At 45.4% G+C, this 20,196-nt stretch overlaps 1 protein-coding gene and 1 long non-coding RNA gene across 3 annotated transcripts in view; one reads left to right on the top strand and one right to left on the bottom strand.

The window, feature by feature from the left end:
* Positions 1 to 2,796: 2,796 nt before the first annotated feature.
* On the bottom strand, positions 2,797 to 10,555 carry LOC106489289 (uncharacterized). The gene is made up of 3 exons (XR_001293371.2): positions 10,169 to 10,555; positions 9,117 to 9,273; positions 2,797 to 2,810 (listed from the first exon to the last, which is right to left on the bottom strand). It is a non-coding gene; the product is annotated as an uncharacterized lncRNA (long non-coding RNA).
* Positions 10,556 to 11,883: 1,328 nt separating this feature from the next.
* The window catches only part of TRABD2B (TraB domain containing 2B), a 303,624-nt gene continuing 295,311 nt past the window's right edge, over positions 11,884 to 20,196 (top strand). Inside the window, exons 1-2 of one of the 2 annotated variants that reach the window (XM_013948453.2) lie at positions 11,884 to 11,997; positions 13,447 to 14,007. In XM_013948453.2, coding sequence (XP_013803907.2) covers positions 11,905 to 11,997; positions 13,447 to 14,007 — 654 coding nt within the window. In that variant the 5' untranslated portion in view covers positions 11,884 to 11,904. Of the gene's footprint in view, positions 11,998 to 12,379; positions 12,540 to 13,446; positions 14,008 to 20,196 lie in introns of those variants that run through there. The other variant, XM_067300487.1, reaches the window with a different exon arrangement.

Here is a 20,196-nt window from a genome sequence, read left to right as displayed (position 1 = left end):
TTTGGGTCAGGCTTCCTCATCTGACGATCCACGACGTGGCACAGAAAGGGCAGCATTACCAAAGGACACAAAGCACATGAAGATGCATCATTAGAGCAAACACAGGCCAGGGTGCCAGATCTTGTTATTCTTGCTTCTTCCTTCCCAGAATGGATGTCACTTTCCCTCCCTTCTTCTCCCTAAAGTGCACTGGTTTGGGGCTTGGGGTTTTTTTTAGGACCAGGCTTGTCAGCACAGCCTGCAAAGCTCTTACAGCTATAATTTAAAACTGAATCGTGTTGATTGAAAACATGGCTAGCATCCGACTGCAGACATGTCTGAAGACTTCCACATGCGTAGCCAAATGAGGACTGGTGAAGACATGGCGAGATTTGCCAAAAATATTAAAGTGATCTAAGCAAGAGACATGATCCACAACTGTGCTCTGATATTAAGCAGCCTGGGAAATGCCAGTCTGGAAATCTGGTAGGTTCCCTTCAACCACTGAGCCGTGGAGATCTGATCTACCGGGTGATACAAGGGAAAAAGAGATACTGTGGTAGCAAGTCACTCTCAAGAGGTTTCTCAGGACACAGAGTCCAGACTGGAGGAGGAAATCTCAATGGGCCCTGGGCTGGGTTTGATAATGGTATCTCATTTATCATCTTATCATCTTATAAATATGATCAGGGCACAAAAGAGGCAGCCAAGGAGAATGGGAGGAGTTAAAGAAATCCAATAGAGTGGTTAGCCAGTGAACATGTAGCTTACTGGAAGGATAACGCATTGTTTTTTGTGGTGAGTTACTGAAGAAAAAGACAGCAAGCTGACAATTCTTGACATGTTAACAGATAATGAATAGGCTCTGCAGAAAACCAGGTGCAGTTTGGCTTGAGGAAAGCTGAAATGTGTTGCTTCAGTTCTAAGGGAAGATCTTACCATATTCCATGCTGGCTCTGGCACCTGCAGGAGAGGAACTGATGAAGGCTGTAGTCCTTATCTCAGGGGGCAGACTGGCACTGTGTCTCAAGTAAGACTGTGCCCACGCAGAAATAATGGGAAGCTAGCCTTTTTGACGGTGTAATGCATTCCTTCATGCCTTCATCCCCTTAGATATCTTGCAGGGGAGGGGAATAAAGTGATATGAGACATTAGAAAGTCTTTATAAAGCTTTAGCCTTCTGATGACTTTCAGACTGTGCTTTAAAAAGAGGGTCATGGGTGATCTGGGGTACTTTTTTGTCTTTTCAAAGAAAAAAAATGGATTTCCCACAGCTCCTTAAACACCGGAATAGAAATGCGTATATTTTCAGTATATAGATTCAAATGCTTGGTTTCTTTGGCAAAAGGCCATATAAATTCTCATGGATTTGTTATTGCCTGCTATAAATTTACTACTCAGAAAGAATAATATTTCATTTGCTTTATCGTCGGTGCCTCACAAGATGGTGAAAATGTATTTAAGTCTTTCATTGGGCATCTCAACGAGGGCAGAGAAGGAACACAAAAAGAAGCCAAAAAGGACACTTACAGAATTGATATAAGGCTGCATCATCTATAATTCAGTTGATAAACTTAGTTCTCATTTGCAATGAATTACAATGGTGACAGATTTGTTCTGTAAATTTTGTTCAGAACTTGGCAACACTACTTCTAAGAAGGAACGTAAACTCCTAGGTTGAGTTCATGTAACCCTAGGGACTTAAGCAATACTTTCCATCTGAATAAGCAGAGGGTTTGATCTTACTCATGTTGGCCTTTATGTTCTTCTTATTTTACACAGGGGAATACAGACAGCAGAGAGAATTCACTAGCACAGGTGGGAACAGGACCTCAAACTCATGTTCAACTTATATATTCATGGGTACATCTACATGGCTTCATGGAGTTAAATCCACTAAGCGAAAGCCATTCGCAGGGCAGCTCTACTTATCCCATGATCCTTTACGGCCTCGCCTCCACAGTGTGTTCATTTGGAGAGGACACTGCAGTGGTCTTATCCTCCTGAATCAGCCCCAAGATGAGGTAGGCTTGGGATGAAGTGACTAGGGCCTGAACTCCAGCATGCAAGGACCCAAGCGCACAGAAAAGTGTGCTGTTTTGTGTGCCGGTTATAGAAAAATCAAGGATTCACACTGTTTGTGCTCTGGAGCTTTTCCAAAACCTATTTTCAGACGCAGACTTGCATCCATTTGTCTAGATGTTAGGCAAGCTTGAAGAGTCTGAACACGTGGCTACCATTACATTAGTATCTGAGATATATTAGGCTTATTCTACTGAACAAATTTATGACTTGAAAGCCTGATCCTTGTCATTGGGGATCCGAGGTGCGGACAGATGAAGCAATTTGCCCAAAGTCAAGCAAAGGGTGGGTTGCAGAGCTGAGAATTAAAACACATCCCCTGAATCCCATGTGGTTGGCCAGCTCCCAGGGTGATCCTTTCTCCAGTGATTGAAAGATCAGTGAATTACTCTTTAAATGCTTTCAGCATGAACTCTTCAAAACACAGCAAATGGGATTTTCCACACTTTGACTAATGAAAGCTTGGCACATGGCATGAAAAATAAAATCCTCACTGCCAGCAATACATATATTTAAAATAATGTTTATTTCTATGGGGCTTATGAATAAGCAAAACATTTTTCATCCATGAAAGGCAGTTTCTGTGTGTATGTGTAAGTTAGCAACAACAACAAGAAGTATGACTGATGTTCCCAGTGCACATCATCCCAATGAGATTCAAATAGTCATAACTTTTTGCTTCTGGAAGGGAAGTCTCTTCTTTGCTTCACTCTGCAAACTTCTGGGTTTACTGTAGCTATTGTTCTCTGCTTTTGACAAAAATACATATATAATCAGTCGTTTCATGTTCAGACAATAGCTATCGTCAGATGGCAATATGCCAGGGTTGGGCATTTAGAGGTAGATATTCAATAAAAGAATTTTCTCGGAAAGCACAGCTCAGATTTTACATTGCCTGCAAGATCTGCTTCTGAATGAAAGCAGGTCTGATTTCAGAAAAAGTGGGGAGAGCTCATTCTTCTTGCCAACTTTTGCCATTTTTCTTAGTTGGATTTTTTTCTTCTCCTCCTTCTTGCTGCTTACGCCTTATGCAGGCAGAGTGAAAGTGATTTAGCCACAAACCGGAACCAACTGTACACTGTAAACACACTTTCAAAACAAAGACAATATTTCCTCCTTTTCTGCTGAAAATGTGTTGAAAAATTATCGCACTGAAAAAAAGCGTGAGAATCGTACCTTCTGAGTTGGACTTATATTAGGATACTATTAACATACAGACAAAAGGTGACACAGCTGCAAACAGTCTTCCCATTCATAACTGACATTTGATACCCTAAAGGACAGAGCTCAGCAGAGAAGCACTTTGTAGGCATTTTAGGGACTTGCAGTATTGGGAAGGGTTTACTTTCTTTCAAGCACAGAAGAATTATTTGGACTATTGTAAATTTGCTTCCAAGAATCAAAAAAGAGGCTGACAGTCCTGCAATAATCACTCAGAAGATATGTGAGAAGAGATACATAAATTGTGATGTGTTTTAGCATAGCACAGCATCACATTTTATTTGATTAACTCTTCCCTACAACTTGCAATGGATATACACAGTGTGATTTCAAGGCACGAGTAGCTTCAAAGTACAGCCTAAGTATCACAGATCCAAGTATGCACAGTCAAATCTCAAATATAAGTCACTTTGAATTATCCAGGAGGAAAGGAAGATTACTATAACCTGAATTGTTAAAGCTTCTTTCTCATGATTAAGTACATTTACATATTTTAGTCAAACCAGGAGAAGTTATTTCCAGGGGAGGAAAGTAGCAAACAAGAATCTATTTTGCCACACTGTAAGACACACACATGTCCACCTCCTCTACTGAAGCTTCCTAAAAACAGGGGAAAATCATGTTTGGTAATTTGGACAGAGAAGTGGCAGAGTTACAAGAAATATATAAGTACCGAAAAAGTTCCCTGTTGCTTCTTCCTGTGTGACAGGACAGGGATCCAGCACAGAGAGGGGTAAGATCCCCTTCTAATGTCCACCACAAGGTTTTCTCATAAGGCAGGCAGTCAAATTTCTCTTGCAGCAGGTGTTCTAGATAGCTATGTACAGAGATGGCAACACATACTGACTGCTACAGCCCCAGTAGCCCATTTATCAGGAAACATCTGCTACAGTCTGTGACTTACACCTAAAGAGCACCATCCTGTGTTCACCCCCTGAGAGCATCACTGCAATGCTGGCATTATCTCCATACCTCAGAGACTCTCATCACTACTAGGAGTTCTGCTTAAAGCTCTTTTCATAGCAGTCCTCCTCCTTAGGCTAGTGATCTCCTCTCTCACTTTCTAACTTCTTAGGTAAATCTGTCATTCACTGTTTGTAATGGGCTTAGGATAACTTGGAAGGTCTGATCAAGTATTTCTCTACAGGTCCAGAGGAACAAGAGTACACTTTGCTCTGGACTACTATTAAAAGATGGTCTGCAGATGACCAGGTCAAAACAGGCATCTGGTGGCCATGCAAGAGGTAGGCAGACAATATCACTCACTTCTCTGCCAGTGGGTAATCTGGTACAGGCTTGTCTGTAGTCTCACTTAGGATATATCTTGGATTTGACTATACTCTTGAAAGCATTGTCTGTGCTTGATTTGAAACACCAGGGAGTCTGATTGTCCCTTCTTTGAAGTCATGAAGGCTTCCTAACAAAACTTGGCAGCTGAAGTGTCCATCATCTTCATGGGGAGATCAACTAGATCATCTCTGGGCAATTCCATAGCCCAGGAAGAGAGAATGACTATTGTCGGATGAACTTTCTTAGAATCCACCCCATAGACCTGGTCTTCTGCCCAGGAAAATGGCAACAGGAGATGGAGGAAGGACTTGAGCTATACTTGCTCATACATTAAATCTCCACCATGGGAGATTTTTAATAACAGACTAGATCAGCACAGAAAGAAATGGCTGCCTTTCAGAGGACTAACGGGGTCTTTCCAAGCACAGGTGGCAGATGAGACATCTCACATCATAGTACTATCCAGGAATATTATTGGAAAGAATAATTTGGGCACAGGCTGGATGAAATGAGGTCTTTGTCTATTACTGAGCTCTAGCCACAGCCCCCATCCCGAAGGAAGATGGACATCTGTTTGGGATGGCAGAGTTCCATTCGACCCAACTCTGGTCAGGCCAGATGTGATCCCTTCTAAACCTACTTGTCTAAGATTCATGAAGCTAAACACAAAGATAATGGCACTTTGAGATTAGGGAAGTCCAGATCCTAGCCAATTTCTATTGTTAAACTCACAAAACACCAAGATAAATAATGGAAAATATTTCATCTGCTATTTACTTAGGGCAGTTTTGTCATGTGACATCAGAAAATATCCCATGGTGGAATTTATTAACATAAAAATGGACTTGGTGAGACTTTGTGATCTATTAAACTTCTAGCTAACAAGACTTTTGTTTTTCCAATCGACAGATGGTGTTTTTTCCGATCCAGTTATGTTGATTCACAACACTGAAGTGGTTACTGGAAAAAAGGACCATAAGTTTAATAAGGAGCAGGCCTATACACATGCAACAAATGTAAACCATACTCCACCATCTCCAAAATAAAAAAGCAGTTATTTTTAAAGCAAATCACCAAAATATTGACACATTTTGTGTATGCACTCTGTGTGTTCAAAAACTCTGAATGCTATTGGTAAATCAGCTATTTCAGAAACATGCACCGAATTACTGCATTTCCTTGGAATATTCTGCTCCAGATTAGGAGAATGACAGTCATGTATAGACTCCTTTTTTCAGAGGATTGATCTTAGAAGGCTGATTTATCTGTTTTGTAATAAAGACTCATCTTACTGATGAAACCCTGCTCAGGCTTCTCACTAATAAACACTAAAGGACAGGTAATGATACCAAGGGTGTAGAAACTGATGGCAGTCTAGAAACCAGGGAAAGAAAACATAGTAAATGACAATAAAGAGTGGAGCATTTAAACGACTCTGGAGCAGTTGAACTCCTAATCACTGTTCAAACATGAAAGAGATTTGAACTGTTTATGAATATAAGTGGAGCTACTGGAACTGCACACTGAACTATGCTGAACAGGAAAAAATCTCTTTGCTTATAAGGCCTTGAAAAGAAAACCTAATTGTGCTAAAGCAACAGTTACAACTTCTGATATGCAGCAGGGAGGTTACTCCAGTCTGGGTGTATAAGTTACTTTCAGATGTTTTTTCCCAGTCTTTCTGACTTAATGTATTTTAGGGATTGAATAGATGGAACAGAATGCAAGGGCTTAAGTAGCAGATAGTAGATCTCAGAGATACAGGATCTACTATACCTCCAGTAGGACAGAAGGACAGGCTTCTTCTCCCTTCATGGGCACAATTCTAGAATATCTTTGAGAGAATGGGAAAAAGAGTTGAAAAACATATAACGAAGCATTAACAGCACTCTCCTATCCCATCATTTTGTATATATATAGACACACATTTCTTATATATATATATATATATATATAAAATATATATATAAACACATACAATATACATAAACACACACACACAGATACATACACCTTCCTAGGTGTGTGCATATGTAACATTATATACACATGCACATACTCAGACTAAACTTTATACAGAGGGAGAATGCATACCAGAGTCTGACACTGGGAAAGGTTTTCTTCAGCATATTTACACGCCTAGTCTCAGGCAGGATGTGGTCTGTCATTGCAGAGGCCACAGCACAAGGTGAGACTTTGCAAAGTGTAATACAAGCTATTAATACTGGTTGGGCTGCAAAATTCATACCTAGTCCTTAGAAGGGAGGATGTTAGGATTGAGAGGGGATTTTCTTCAAGAACCAGACTGGTTGTCCCTGAAACAGAGACAAATGACACTGAATTGGACACATGAGGACAAGCAGGCAAGGAAATAAGACTGACTACAATGACTACATCATATTGGTTGCAATCATACAAAAAAAGATGTAATACATGTTAAAAGAGTTGTGATAACTCAACAATTTCAGTGTGACAGCCCTAAGTGGGTAGAGATTTGTTCCTCTGACAACTGCATGTTTTGAATCATGAATCGCACAACTGAACAATGATGTTATATGAGAATACAACTGCTAGGGTCAAAATCAGTCTGTTGTACAAAAAATCTGTATTTGCTAGGCACATCACAGCACAGGTGTCATGGCAGATAACAGGTCATGGCATGATGGCTAGCAGAGCAACTGCTTTAGGCATGCTACTTTTCGAGTCCAGGACAGCTACATATAATGGCACATGTGCACAAGAAAGCAGAAAAGTCTAATTAGTATCTTATTTGGACCTGAGCAACCTGATCTAACACTGATGTTTGTTAATCCCACTCTGGGCAAGGGTGGTAGGACCAGAGATCTCCTGAGGTCCTTTCCAACCAAAATTATTCTATGATCTGCAGAGTACAAAGGAGTGGTTCTTGTTTGCCATCTCTGGAGGGAGCAGAAGACATCTTCAGCTTGGTTCATGGGAAAGGGAGGAAGGAAATGTTGGGTTCTGACTCTTCCAGTTTTGAAATAGGACAGCTTTTGGCAGAGTCAGTGGGTCAGCCAGAGTCCACTGTTACAGGAGAAGCAAAGAAATGCAGAGATTGAAATCCACTGGTGCTTTGAAAGTCTTCAAAACAAAGTACACCATGGCAGAGACAGAGAATTACTGATACGGCACAGGCCAACAATATTAAATTTTTCCTGGGTGGAAGGTGAGAAGGGAGGAAGAGATAAAAGAGTAGCTAGCCCTGTAAGGAACATGTTCTGATAAAAAAGTGTTACATCTCCCCTCCTGCAAATACTGATCCCTCACAAGCTGTTTCCTCTAAGATCTGCTAATCTCCCCCTTTACCTGTTCAAAACTCACTGGAATTATAAGTTCCAGCGCCAGTTTCTCAGTAACAAAGAAATCTGCCCCCTATTCCATGGGGTACTGTTTGCCTGATTAAAGATATTGTCAAAGCCACCACAAATATTTTTTGTATCCACACCGACTCCTTATTGAATCTGGCTGTCTTCACTTCCTGTCTTAATACAACTTACTTGTTAAGTTGCTGCCTCACCACACCCCTGAAGTGGTTGCCTTTAAGTGGTTGGTAAAATGATTAGCATTTATTTAGTAGAGCTCTTTGAAGATGATACATGACATAAAGATCAGCTAACACTATTATGCTCCCCAAAAAACAATGCTACTTTTGTAAGATTAAAAGTCTGTTTCTCCATTAGATTTCTTGAAATTTGTAAAAACAAAATACTGTAACCTTCCCTTTCAGTTTATCCCTCTTATCTCTGCACAGTTTTTAATAGTCAGAATTTCCCATCTGATTACTGCTAATCACATTGTTATACTGTGTTTACAGCCTTGGGGTTTATTACATAGCATCTCTATTACTCCAGCTAGGAACAAAACAGTAGCAGGTAGAGAGCAATATACATTTTCCAAAGATCAGAACCATTATTTAATGTTTTTGTAAATATTTGTTTTAGAAGCAAGCTAAACGTTACTTAAGTTTCGTTTTAAACTGCTGTGTTTAAAGGAAAAAAATCACAAGGACATATGGAACTCATCTGAAGGAGAAAAAAATGTTAAAATTACACAAAAGAATTAATTTCCCTTGCTGTTACTGAGAGTCTTCATAAAAGTTTGTGGCATGCTTTTGAGTCTTAGGTGGAACGTTCTGATAGATATCATGTGGTTTGTGGTCTCCTCTTTCTACCGCCTGGAACTTTGGCTGGAGTTTCCACAACCTGCCTGTCTCATCAAATTGGTACACACCCGCATCTTGCTCCCACTGGGATTTCTGTTCCTGTTCTGCCTTTTTTTTTTTTTCTTAGTCATCTTACCCACAAGTGGCATAAATCAAGGCGAGGCCGTGTTTTCACAGCTAGGAGGTTCTTGCAACATCAGGGCTGAGTTCACGGAAACAGCTGTAAAACATGCAATATACCCCCTCCACACACACACCTGACTTTTGGCTAATGGAAGACATGGACAGTGCCAGAGATGTTTGTTTATTCCTGCCTTAGGTGCTTTGATACACATGCTATCGATGAGGGTAATCACCCTACCTCACAACATGACATCCATGACTAAACAAGGCCTCACATCCTCTTACAGACCTCTCAGATGTCCTTTCCAGTGCTTGAGATACCGGGTCTTGTCACGGGAGGTATTCCTACTGTCTACAAAGTTTGTAGCTTCTGACAAGGCCCCTCTGTTCTGACACTGCTTTGCAAAAGATTTGGGAAGGAGGAGGAAAGAGGATGGACCAAGTCAAAGCCACTCAGTAGGACAAATGCAACATTATCACGTTAAAAATGGCACTCGCTAGCCACACATACAGCTGTGAACAAATGCAGCAGTCCTCCATGCTACAGCATCAAGAGAGCACCAAGTCTCTGTAGCTTATAACTGGTTTATGGCAGCTTTCTAGAGAAAAACAACAGGACACTGTTGTGACTGGAATTAGCCCTCATGGTACCACACCTGCTGTGACAAGAATTGCACAACCCTTCCCTTTCCAGACTTCATTTCAGGTTGGAGCTCAGTCACACAGTGGCTGTCCAGCATCCTGGAGACACAGACATGCCTGGGTATGAGCTGGTGGTGAGCTCTGAGGCATGTTTGGGAGAAAGATGTGTCTGCTCGTGAGATAAATTGCATGGGCACACAGATCCTGGCCCTGTCCTCCCTGTGCTTGCGGGGTTGTATCGTCACACCAGCAACACTGAGGAGACAAGCTGAGGGCCCAGATGTTGCATGCCCTAAGGGGTGGGACAGGGCTGGGAGGCAACATGAGAGTTCACTGCCTACCAAGCAGTGCACACCTAGCTACTGCCACACCACATCCCAGTGGCATAGACGAAGGGGTGAGTCCAGGCCACCAGCATCTGATGTGGACATAAGTCAGTGGTCTTACTGTGAGATCCTTTTCAGCAGTGAAGGGATACCTTGCGGGCAAAAAAACCTTCTGCCTCTTTCTGTCCCTCCAACTCTTTCTCTCATCTTAACCTTATCCACCAGGGTTGCACCTGGAAATTAAATGTGCTTCTTTACAGGAACTAGGACTTTCATGAGGAAAACCCATCCCCTCTCCCTTGCTCCTTTGCATGCTTTTTACCTGTTTGAAAGATCTCGGAGAAAAGCATGCGAGTTCCTCATTTGCCCACTGTAAAAAGGAGTCACGGATCCTGATGCTGTTGTTAGGAGAATGTTCTCTTTCTTCTTGAGGCCAGGAAAGGAATCCAAGCACAGCATGCAAGTTGGTTTGAAAGCCCCTTCAAGTAGCCTACGTAGATGCATTTGTTTATCAGTAACCATAGCAAGTGATATCAGTCTCAGTCCTCATAAGGCTTTTGGGAAACCATGCTTATAGTCAGCTAGACCTGATTCTGCCACCATCCCTTGGCAAAATCCCTGTCGACTTCACTCTGAGTTTTGCCAGAGCAAAGACCCAGTCTTATACTAATAATTAATATTTTTCTTTAAGAAAACTTGTTAGCTTTGATTCCTTTTAGTGCAGTGAGGAACTTCCCAATTTTGGAAGTGTTTGCAATTGTGGAGTTAGTGGTAAGGTTGGGATCTAGATCTGCTCTGTTACATGTATTGCATTCTGCAAGCCGGGTCACGGAGATACTCGGACACATGAACACAGCTGGGCTCAGCTTGCCCTCATCAAGAACAGATTGCATCCTGAGTCCCGCTCCCCATTCCTCCCCAGCATGGATTCAGAGGTGGGAGCTCCAGTAAGCTATGGAGACAGGCATTGTAAACCCCATCCTCACCTCCAAAACCACATAGCTTCAACAGAGCCAGGCATTCAGGAAAAGGCTCAAGTTGTAGGTTGTTGGACTCAAGCGCCTGATTTAACAAGATCCAAAGAAATGTCCAGAGCCTCAGCATTCTTGAATATTTAAATATTCCTGACTGCAAAAAGTCAGCTCATCAGAGGAACGGGCTTCCTCCTCAGACTTTTCAGTCCAAATGGAAGCAGGAAATCCAACAGCACAAACAGGAAAAACTCACATGCAAACGTTGGTGAATACATACAGATACGGTCTCCTTTGATCCTGGGGAGACATTGGGGAGAGGACTGGATTGCCCACTGCTCTCTGTGCAGCTCCCCAGGAGCAGCTGGGCCAGGGCAGGTGAGCTGAGGTGCAGGTGGACAGCAGCTCTCATTGCCACCGGCCCCACTTAGGACACAGCCTTGCCGCGAGGAGCCTCAGCGACCTGCCTGGCTTCCTAGGCCTGTGTGTCCCCTGGCGGCACTCAGAGAGGCGCCACTGCCTTCACCCTGCATTTTCAGAGGGGAGAACAGCATCTTTGAAAGATTTCGCCTCACCCCTCCGCATTAAAGACGACCGGGGCTGCTTCAGCTTCATCCCCTCAGGAACTGGCGGTGAGGCAAGGCACTGCTCTTGTTAATGGCTGACACCAGGTAGGCCCAGCCTCATTAGGGACAGCAGCATAACCGAGATGAGATCAACCCCTCCCCAGGACACACCACGTTTGAGTGATTTTGTGACATTTTGGGGCGGGGGGGGGGAGGGAGGCAGCTTGGAGCCTTCGGTCTTCATGCTTTCAACTGAGGCGCGCGCCCCACAGCTGCGCGCGCGGCGACCGTTGGGCGGCGCGACCGTTGGGCGGCGGCGACCGTTGGGCGGCTGAGGGGCGGCGGGCGAGGCCGCGGCGAGGCGGCCCCCGGCGGCGGGCGCCGCGCGGCTGCGCTGGGGAGCGGGCGCCCCCTGGCGGCGGCCCCGCGCGGCGGCGGCGGCGGCGGCGAGGCGGGGGCGGGCCGGGGAGGCTGCGCGAAACTTTCCGCCGGAGCCCGAGTTTGGCCTCCGCGGCGCGGGTATGTGCCGCCGCCCCGCGGAGCAGCGCCTGCCTTCCCGGCTGCCTGGCGAGACCCTCTGTCAGCAGCGGCTCTTCCCAACTCTTCGGAATCATGTAAAAAAAAAAAAATTTTTTTTTTTTTTTTTTGCGATTTCCCCCCCACACCTCCTCGCAAACCGGCAGGGCGGGAGGGAGCTCCGAAGTGGCTTCTCCGGTCTGCAAAATGAAAGCATGGCGGAGGCTGGCGATGAGCTGCAGCCCGGGAACCGTCCTCCCAAAGCATCCAGAGCCTCTGACAAACCCTGAGCCAGAGGGGGTGGGGGTGGAAAAGGGCGGGAGGGGGGAGCGCACGGGAGGGAGGGGGCAGCCAGTCCTTCCCTTTGCACTTGTCAGATGCAGATGGGACTGGCAAAGTTTGTTTGAATAAAAAAAAAAAAGCCAAAAAAAAAGGGGGAAGAGCAGGAGGAGGGGGAGGGAAAAAAAAAAGATCCTAGAAATCCAAAAAGGCTCATCTGGGAAAGAGAGAGAGGAGAGAGAGAGGAAGCGGGATGCAACTCAACCTGACGCTGATCTGCTTCGTCTTCGGGGGGTTCCTGCCCGACGCCGCGGCCCGGCGGGAGCAGATGGACACGGGGCAGTGCGACCTGCCCCGCTCGGTGAGCCGGGCCGGGCCGGCCCAGGGGCCCGCGCCGCCCGCGGGGGCGCGGCCGCACGGGGCAGCCCCGACGGGGATGCCCGGCTCGCCGCGGCGCTCCCCGGGAGCGGCGAGCCGCCGCCGGGCGCCCCACGCCGGGATGGGACGGGGGGGGGTGCACGGGAGCGGGGCCGCCCCAGGGCGGGGGGAGCGGCGCGACGGGAGGGACCCCCCCCCCCGGTGTGTGTGTGTGTGGCTGGGTGTGTGTGATTGCGTTGTTTGTGCGCGCCCAGCCTCGCGCGGGGCGCCCACGCGGCCGCCGCGGACACGCGTGGCCCCGCAGGTGTGGCGGTGCCCCGGGGGCGCTGGCCCGCCAGAAGCGGGGCTGCGGCCGGGCCGGGGAGCCCTGTGCCAGGGCGTGTTTGTGCCCCCCGCGCCCGCCCGCCCGCCCGCACGCCGGCTGTCCTCCGTGGAGTTGGCTGCTTTGTGCGTATATGCACACGCACACGCTGCATAAAGAGGGCTTCTCTGTGCAGTTAAACTGTTGTATACAAAGAGATATATACAGAGAGATAAGGCCGTTTTGGTGTATGGGGCGTCTATGCTGAGGCTGTGCTATGTGCATTAAGGGAATGTGTGTGTATATAGATAGAGAGAGGGGGTCACTGTGTGACTCCTGCTATAGTAGAGCCCCTTCACACATTCGCCGCCTGTGGCTTTGCTTGCTCGTGAGCTTGGCCAGGGTTTGTGTGGGGAGATGGGGGAGAGGATCCCCCCGCTCCCCCTTCCCTCCAGGCAATCCACGCGACAAGCGTCCATGTCCCGCCAGCTGTTTCGTGTGTGGTTGCCTCCTGCCCTCACTTTGTGCTGGGATGACCCTCGCCACCCTCTGCCCCTCCGCCACTGACCAGCCCCTGCTCTCCCCACAGCAAGGAGAGCTCAACTCCTTCCTCTGGACCATCCGCCGTGACCCCCCTGCCTATCTCTTCGGCACCATCCATGTGCCCTACACCCGGGTGTGGGACTTCATCCCCAACAACTCCAAGGCTGCCTTCCACGCCAGCTCCAGTGTCTACTTTGAGCTGGACCTCACCGACCCCTACACCATCTCAGGCCTGGCCAGCTGCCAGATGCTGCCCCACGGGGAGAACCTGCAGGACGTGCTGCCCCGGGAGCTGTACCGCCGCCTCAAGCGCCACCTGGACTACATCAAGCTGATGCTGCCCCACTGGATGACCCCGGACCAGCGGGGCAAAGGGCTCTACGCTGACTACCTCTTCAATGCCATCGCCGGGAACTGGGAGCGCAAGAGGCCCGTCTGGGTGATGCTCATGGTGAACTCCTTGACGGAGACTGACATCCGCTCCAGAGGGGTGCCGGTGCTTGATCTCTACCTCGCTCAGGAGGCCGAGAGGATGAAGAAGACGACGGGTGCGGTGGAGAGGGTGGAGGAGCAGTGTCACCCGCTGAATGGGCTCAACTTCTCCCAGGTAAGGAAGTTCCTGGGCCTCTTGGTGTATCCCAGGAGATGGGGGCAGCTCTCCTCAGATTTTGGTCGGTTAATGGGGGGGACCCCAAAGCCTGTTGGTATGGAAAGGGGTGGCCCTCTCACAGGCTTCAACGGCCTTTGCATCAGGCTGCCCGTTCTCCATCACGATGATCAGTGCTATGTGTGAAAAAAAGCATGATGTGTGCAAAGACGGTTACACATTTATCAAGTGTATGATCTATTTGAGAGGCAAATATGCATGACAGAGGGCAGGGAGTCCAGGGTGTGACAGTGTGCATCCGCTGGCTTGTCAGCGGTGAGGAAAACTTCCAACCTCCTGTCCTACCCAGGAGCTGCATAAAAAGAGTTTTCTTTTTGTTTGTTTTTAAATAAAGCAGCTCTGTGGTACTTGTCGGGAAGAGGATAAAGCATGAACACTGAAAAAAGAAATTTAACATTGTCCAAATAGATTTAAGTACATGCAAACTGTTGGTTTTCTTTTTAGTAGTTACGCCAGGTCAAAATAAACCGGCTCACATTGCCGTCATGTACTTGGAGAAATGAAGTGTTTAATCTGACTGGATTTTTTCCTTTTAGAACAGGTAAAGTTCAGAAAAAGAAAAGGATGTAGATTAAGAAACAAAAGTTACTGATGTAACTGGACCCCAGAATGTCTTTCAGTGGATTTAGCTTTAAACAACCAAATACACTAAGCCAGGAGATCTATTTCATTTCAGTGGATTAATCAGGAACACAGTCATAGCTATCGACTTTGCTTTGTGAAACTGTTTATATGAAATCAGATTTAGTAGAAATTCAGGAAATGAATGTGTGTGGAAGAAAACAAATAATACAGGGGAAATTTAAGATGATGCCAGTTACTGCTATGATATTTCATTTTTAACCTGCTTTTTGTTGATGGTTTTAGATCCAGCTATTTCCAGTTTTATCTTTCTTTTCTAGTTTGAGCAAAAAATTTCTTGGTGATGTGTGAATAAGGATTATAGGACTGATCTTTGGTGTGATTAAATTGTCTTTAGAATACCTTCACCCCCTTCTCTCCTGAATGGGAACTGCTTTAAGAGTCTAGCTTTCACTAACATTTGGTTCACTTGATGTTCTCACCTATAAGTCTAACTCTGCACACAGACTTCGCATGAGAAAATTGGTTGCATATACAGCTGGAGGGATTTTTTTGTTTATTAACAAAAATAATAAAAGAAAGGCCTAGACATTTGCAATAACATGCACATAAAACAAGGAATTGGTTTTACCTGGTTCTCTTCAAAAGGTTTAACTGCCTATCCTCTCTGTTGAACCCCTTCTTTAAGGTGAAGTAAAAATAATTAACCATTCCGGACACCCAATAGTCTTTCAACAGTATTTGGTTGTATTAGGTCAAAACCAGCAGTTAGTATCAAGCACACGAAAGCACTTGGTTAAAATTCTACCACTTGGAAGCCTTTTAAATGTGAGTCTTATTACACTTTTTTTCTTTTTTGGAAAGAAAGGGGGAAAGGAAAGAGGATAGAATACAAAACACGCTGTTCTTACCATGATTTTGTTTTATTAACTAAATTTTAAATAGAATAAAAAAATTCCCCTTCATTTTGCTACAATAGTAAACTAAAAAAAAAGCAGCAAAAGTATTACTGCTGCAGGTAAGTAAATGGCAGAAAGTTTGAGTATTTATGCAAAAAGTTTGAGTTGATTAAAAAAAATACATCGTGTTTTAATTATTACAGAGAATTGACATTATTATTAAAATAGATCAGCAATCAGGAGGATGTTTCCCAGTCTGAAGCAGTTTCTAGGAACAAGGTCACCAAAACAACATGCGACAAAATTAAACAAAACAAACCAGATATTTATTTTCTTGCTTCCTCCAGATTTCATGCATCCTGACACCTGGCTAGTTGTTTAACAATAGTAATTTGTAATGTTATCACACCGTCTGGCAGTCCTACTGCTTGGTGTATTACTGTGCAAATTTAGTGGAGTGGATTACTATTGCTAGGTTTCGCCTCCTAATTCCAGGTCTTAGAGCCTTCCTTAAGCAACACGTAATTAAAACACACTAAAATGGAAATCAGAAATTGAACAGCTTTTGTCTTGTAGGGTGTTTGCACAGTTTGATGAGGACATCTATGATAAATTACAATTCCAAATCTGCTAAGGGCATCAGCAGTTTTTACCTGTTTTCAGCATTATTGTTACAGGAATACTGCATTTAATTTTAACATTCAGAGTTCACGTTTTAAAACTGTGTCTTGCTGAATCATGTCAATGCTTTTGTTCCTCAGTCCCCGAAGTCCAGTGTTTTTGCCTGTAGCAAATTAAAAAAAAGTAAAATGCCTTTTTCCTCTTCTCCTCAAAGGCAGCTTTGTGCTACTGCAAATATTTAATCTGACTACATGTACCAAATCTGTTAATCTGATACCGTGAGGAGGAAGAAATCTAGGAGTGGTCCCGGTGTGGTACTTGGTTTTGATCTGTTCTGAAAGAAAGCGGATACACTTGCATTTTTGACCAAGAACGTTCTTTGAAACGTTCCGTGCGTTGCTTTGAAATGTTGATTGTCTTAGCCGGATGAAAAGATTAAGGTGGCTCATATAATTGGCTGCTTCCTGGAGAGCTAGCTCTTGCAGGTAGAGCGTAGCGCATTGTTTTCTATTGTAAGCCTAGAAACTTTGTAGTTTGACACTCTGCTCCCCCTGGAATTTCTGCAAAGTATGCTGTGGTGCTTTCCCAAACCTGCATCACTCATATTGCCCTGCTTTCCCAGTGACCAGCTACTTTTCTATAAAAACTCTTGGAGCATCCTTGTTCCAGCGACTCCAGCAAGTGTTGGTGACAGAAAACCCAGGAGCAGACTCTGAGTATTATATAGTTGATGGTAAAAGCTTGTAAATTGAAGCAATAGGCTGGGTGAGAAGCCCTGCAGTGGGGGAGTTCAGATCAGACTTAGGTCAGATCCAAACTTCACAGCTCCTTTTCTTCACGTAGTTTCAGCGTTTTCATTGAAGACAAAACCAGAAAAACTGAAGACACACCAAGGAGAGGAAGCAGGCACAACCTTCCCACCTGGCAATCTAGATGTTTATTTACAGACTGACCTCAAAACTGCAAAATAGAGGAGGCCATGGACTGAGCTGGCAGAGGGGCAGGTGGAGTTCGGGCCCTCGCTGGTGGGGACCCTGGGTGGAGGCAGTGAAATGCTGGGTGCACAGGGGATGCAGCCATGCCAGCCTGGCAGGGCTGCACGGATGCATCCCCGCGTGCAAAGGTGAGGGTGGGAGAGTGTCAGGCTTCCCCCTGCTCTTTGGGACCCTCACACAGGCCTGTGGTTAGAAGAAACTTTCCTCAGACTGACAAGCACTGTTGTTTGAGCAAGGAGAACTTTGCAGGTAGCTCCTACAGCTGCTCGGGTCTGGCCCTGGCTGTGTCTGCTCTGATCATTCCTCCCTTTTGGAGAGGGCTGGCACTGGGATCCCAGCTAATCACTGTGGTAGTAAATGCCTGAGAATAATATCTTGTTGCCACTCAGAGCCAGTAAGGTCAGTAAGGCAAAGATCTTACTCCTCTGCCCAGACCACCCTGCCTTGGGGAGGTGTGTGGTAGGCATCCCTGTACCTCCGTCCCTCCTGCATCTCTTTCTTTTACTGCTCGGGCCTGTCTTTCTGCAGGACTCACAAATGGAGACTGAGAACATGTTGATATTCCTTCCTGAAAATCAGGAAACTTCTCTCCCATCCCATCACTAGCTTGTTCTCATCAGGGAGAATCTGCATTCAGCCAGTGCCAGATGCCTTTAATCCTGAGATCTGCAAGGGGTTTTTTTGTAAGGAGACAACGTTATCCTGATACGTCTATCAGAGAAGTCATTAGACCAAAGGGGAGCAACAAAAAAACCCCTTTCAGTTCCTCTTCTGGTCTGGGTTTTGTGTGTCATGAATCTGAGTATTCTCTGGCCTGTATCACTTCAAACTGCAGGGGGAGATGTTAAATATCAAACCAGCGTTGATTGGATCAGAGACTGCCTCAAAGAAAGAAGCCTTAGACTGTGCCAGATTAAACTTCACACTTCACCATTCTTTCCCTTTCATTTCTTTGCCGCCTCATTCTCTGCACAAATAAACCTTGTCTCCCTACTTTCTACCAATGAGACAGCATTCAGGGGGCAGAAATGACTTTGTTAACAAAATCAGTCTTCATTTCCCAGGTCCTGCTGTTCCATCAAACCCTGGGACATGGCAGCTTTGATTACTCTAGTGATAGGATTAGAGGAGGAACAAGTGCTGTTTAATAAAAGGCCAATGGGTGGTCCATCAAGTTTGGTCACTGACAGGTCTGCAGTCTTGAAGCTGGACCTTCAGTGGCAAAACAGCATGACACACTAACATATAGGAAGGACTGTGGCTTGTGGACTTGCTATTCCATCTCCCCTATCCCCTTAAAAAATTAAACATTTCTATAATCACAAAGCTGAGATCCTCAGAGCTGATAGAATTGGTGTAACTGACTTAAAGGAAAATTTGCCTGTTTATGTTAATGAAAGATCCTGGCTCAAAGTTTTCCAAACCAGATTAAAGGGCTCAGTTTCAGAGCTAGTTGACTTTTGACAGTCTGTGTAGTTTATTTGAGGGAGTATTCTTGAATGTCGTTTTTTTCTTTGTGGAAAGGTGTTTTTGCCTAATAGAAATCTCGACAGTTTTTGCTTTCAAAAAAATTCAGGCTTCATCAAAAGGGCAAGAGTCATCAAAAATAGTTTAATATATTCTGTTTTGATTGCTAAGTATTGTTTAAAGAAATGTTTTTAAAAGGTTTGATTATATATGCATGCATGTAGTTTTCAGCTTGGTGGATTTAACTGAACTATTCCCCCCCACCCCCCCCGCCCTGGGGTGAAAAAATTCCCCGAGTAAAATTAACCTTGGGGTAGAAATTCGTGCAGCAGAAGTAGAAACCATTCCATTAACTCCCTTTGAATACTAATGGAGCTGCTTTACATCTTTACCAAGGAGAACTGTTGACAGTGAAACTATGCAGGTATTAAAATTACAGTAGTCACAGTAACACCTGAAAGGATCAGCAGCTGGCATTTTATAGTTATAACTAACTGTATATGTTGCTCTTTACAGCCAGTTATGTGTGCTTCTTCACCATAGCCCCCTTGAAAGGCCTACCCGGGCATTTGAGGCCTATTTAAAAAAAAGCCAGTCAGTTAATGATGGCTCCAGGGGCAGCTGGCTATTTATTTACTGTATTTATTGTATATATAACTGCAAGAAGTGTATATAGAACAGGTTAGATATGAGCCCTTCCTTTCCTTCTAATCCTTCACACCTCCCTTGGTAAGATCTAAGCCCAAGACAATTGTATCTGCCTCCCATGAGCAGAGCTGAGGAGGTCTGTGTTAGTCGATCTCGTTGCAAAATCGAAGGTGCTGCTTGTGATCTCTTTGAGGCAGGAATTGCATCTTTTTAAGGTGGGCTTTGCGAGGAACAACCCCCCCCAAAACCATGGCAAACAAGCCCACCTTCAAAGTAGTCCCTACTGTGATTGAGGCCGCTGAGTGTAACTCACGTATAGAAGTGAAATGGCAGCAAAGCTGTGCCATAATTTTGACTGCATTTTTGGTGAGGGATGAATTGAGCTCTGGCCACTCAGTGTGCTATTCCCTTGGCTGCAGGGCAGTGGTCCAGCACGAGCCCCGCGAGGGCTGGCCTGGCCCCGACAGGGCACCCTGGCTCCGCTGCGATGCCAGAGGCGCAGCAGCCCTCCTGCGAGCCACTGCTGAGGGCGCAGTGCTGTCACATGTTTTTGGCTGAACACACTCCCTGGAGATATGCCCTGAGCTTTGCTCTGGGGGAGTGGGATCAGAAGAGGGACCGGGTGCCAGGCGCAGAGTGACAGGCCAAATCCATCCCCCTACCCAGGCTCTGATGTTGCTTTCAAATGCTGGTGGGATCTCCCTTGAAGCATTTGGCCACCTCTTCTGAGCTCTTCACCCAGTAAGTGTAAAATACGTTCCTCTTCGCTAAATGGTTTTCTCTTTCTCTGTTCAGTGGCTGCTGTTGCTTTCTGATGCTCTTGCAACAGCAGTCAGGATCCTACCCCCAGTGAGCTCTGCTTGTAAACAGAACGAGCCATTGACCTTAAAAACCTCAACTTCAAGTATAGTGCAACC

The sequence above is a fragment of the Apteryx mantelli genome, chromosome 8, assembly GCF_036417845.1.
Source record: "Apteryx mantelli isolate bAptMan1 chromosome 8, bAptMan1.hap1, whole genome shotgun sequence".
NCBI classification, from domain to species: Eukaryota; Metazoa; Chordata; class Aves; order Apterygiformes; family Apterygidae; genus Apteryx; species Apteryx mantelli.
Note: the sequence above shows the minus strand (reverse complement) of the source record. Positions and strands in the feature narration are given on the sequence as shown.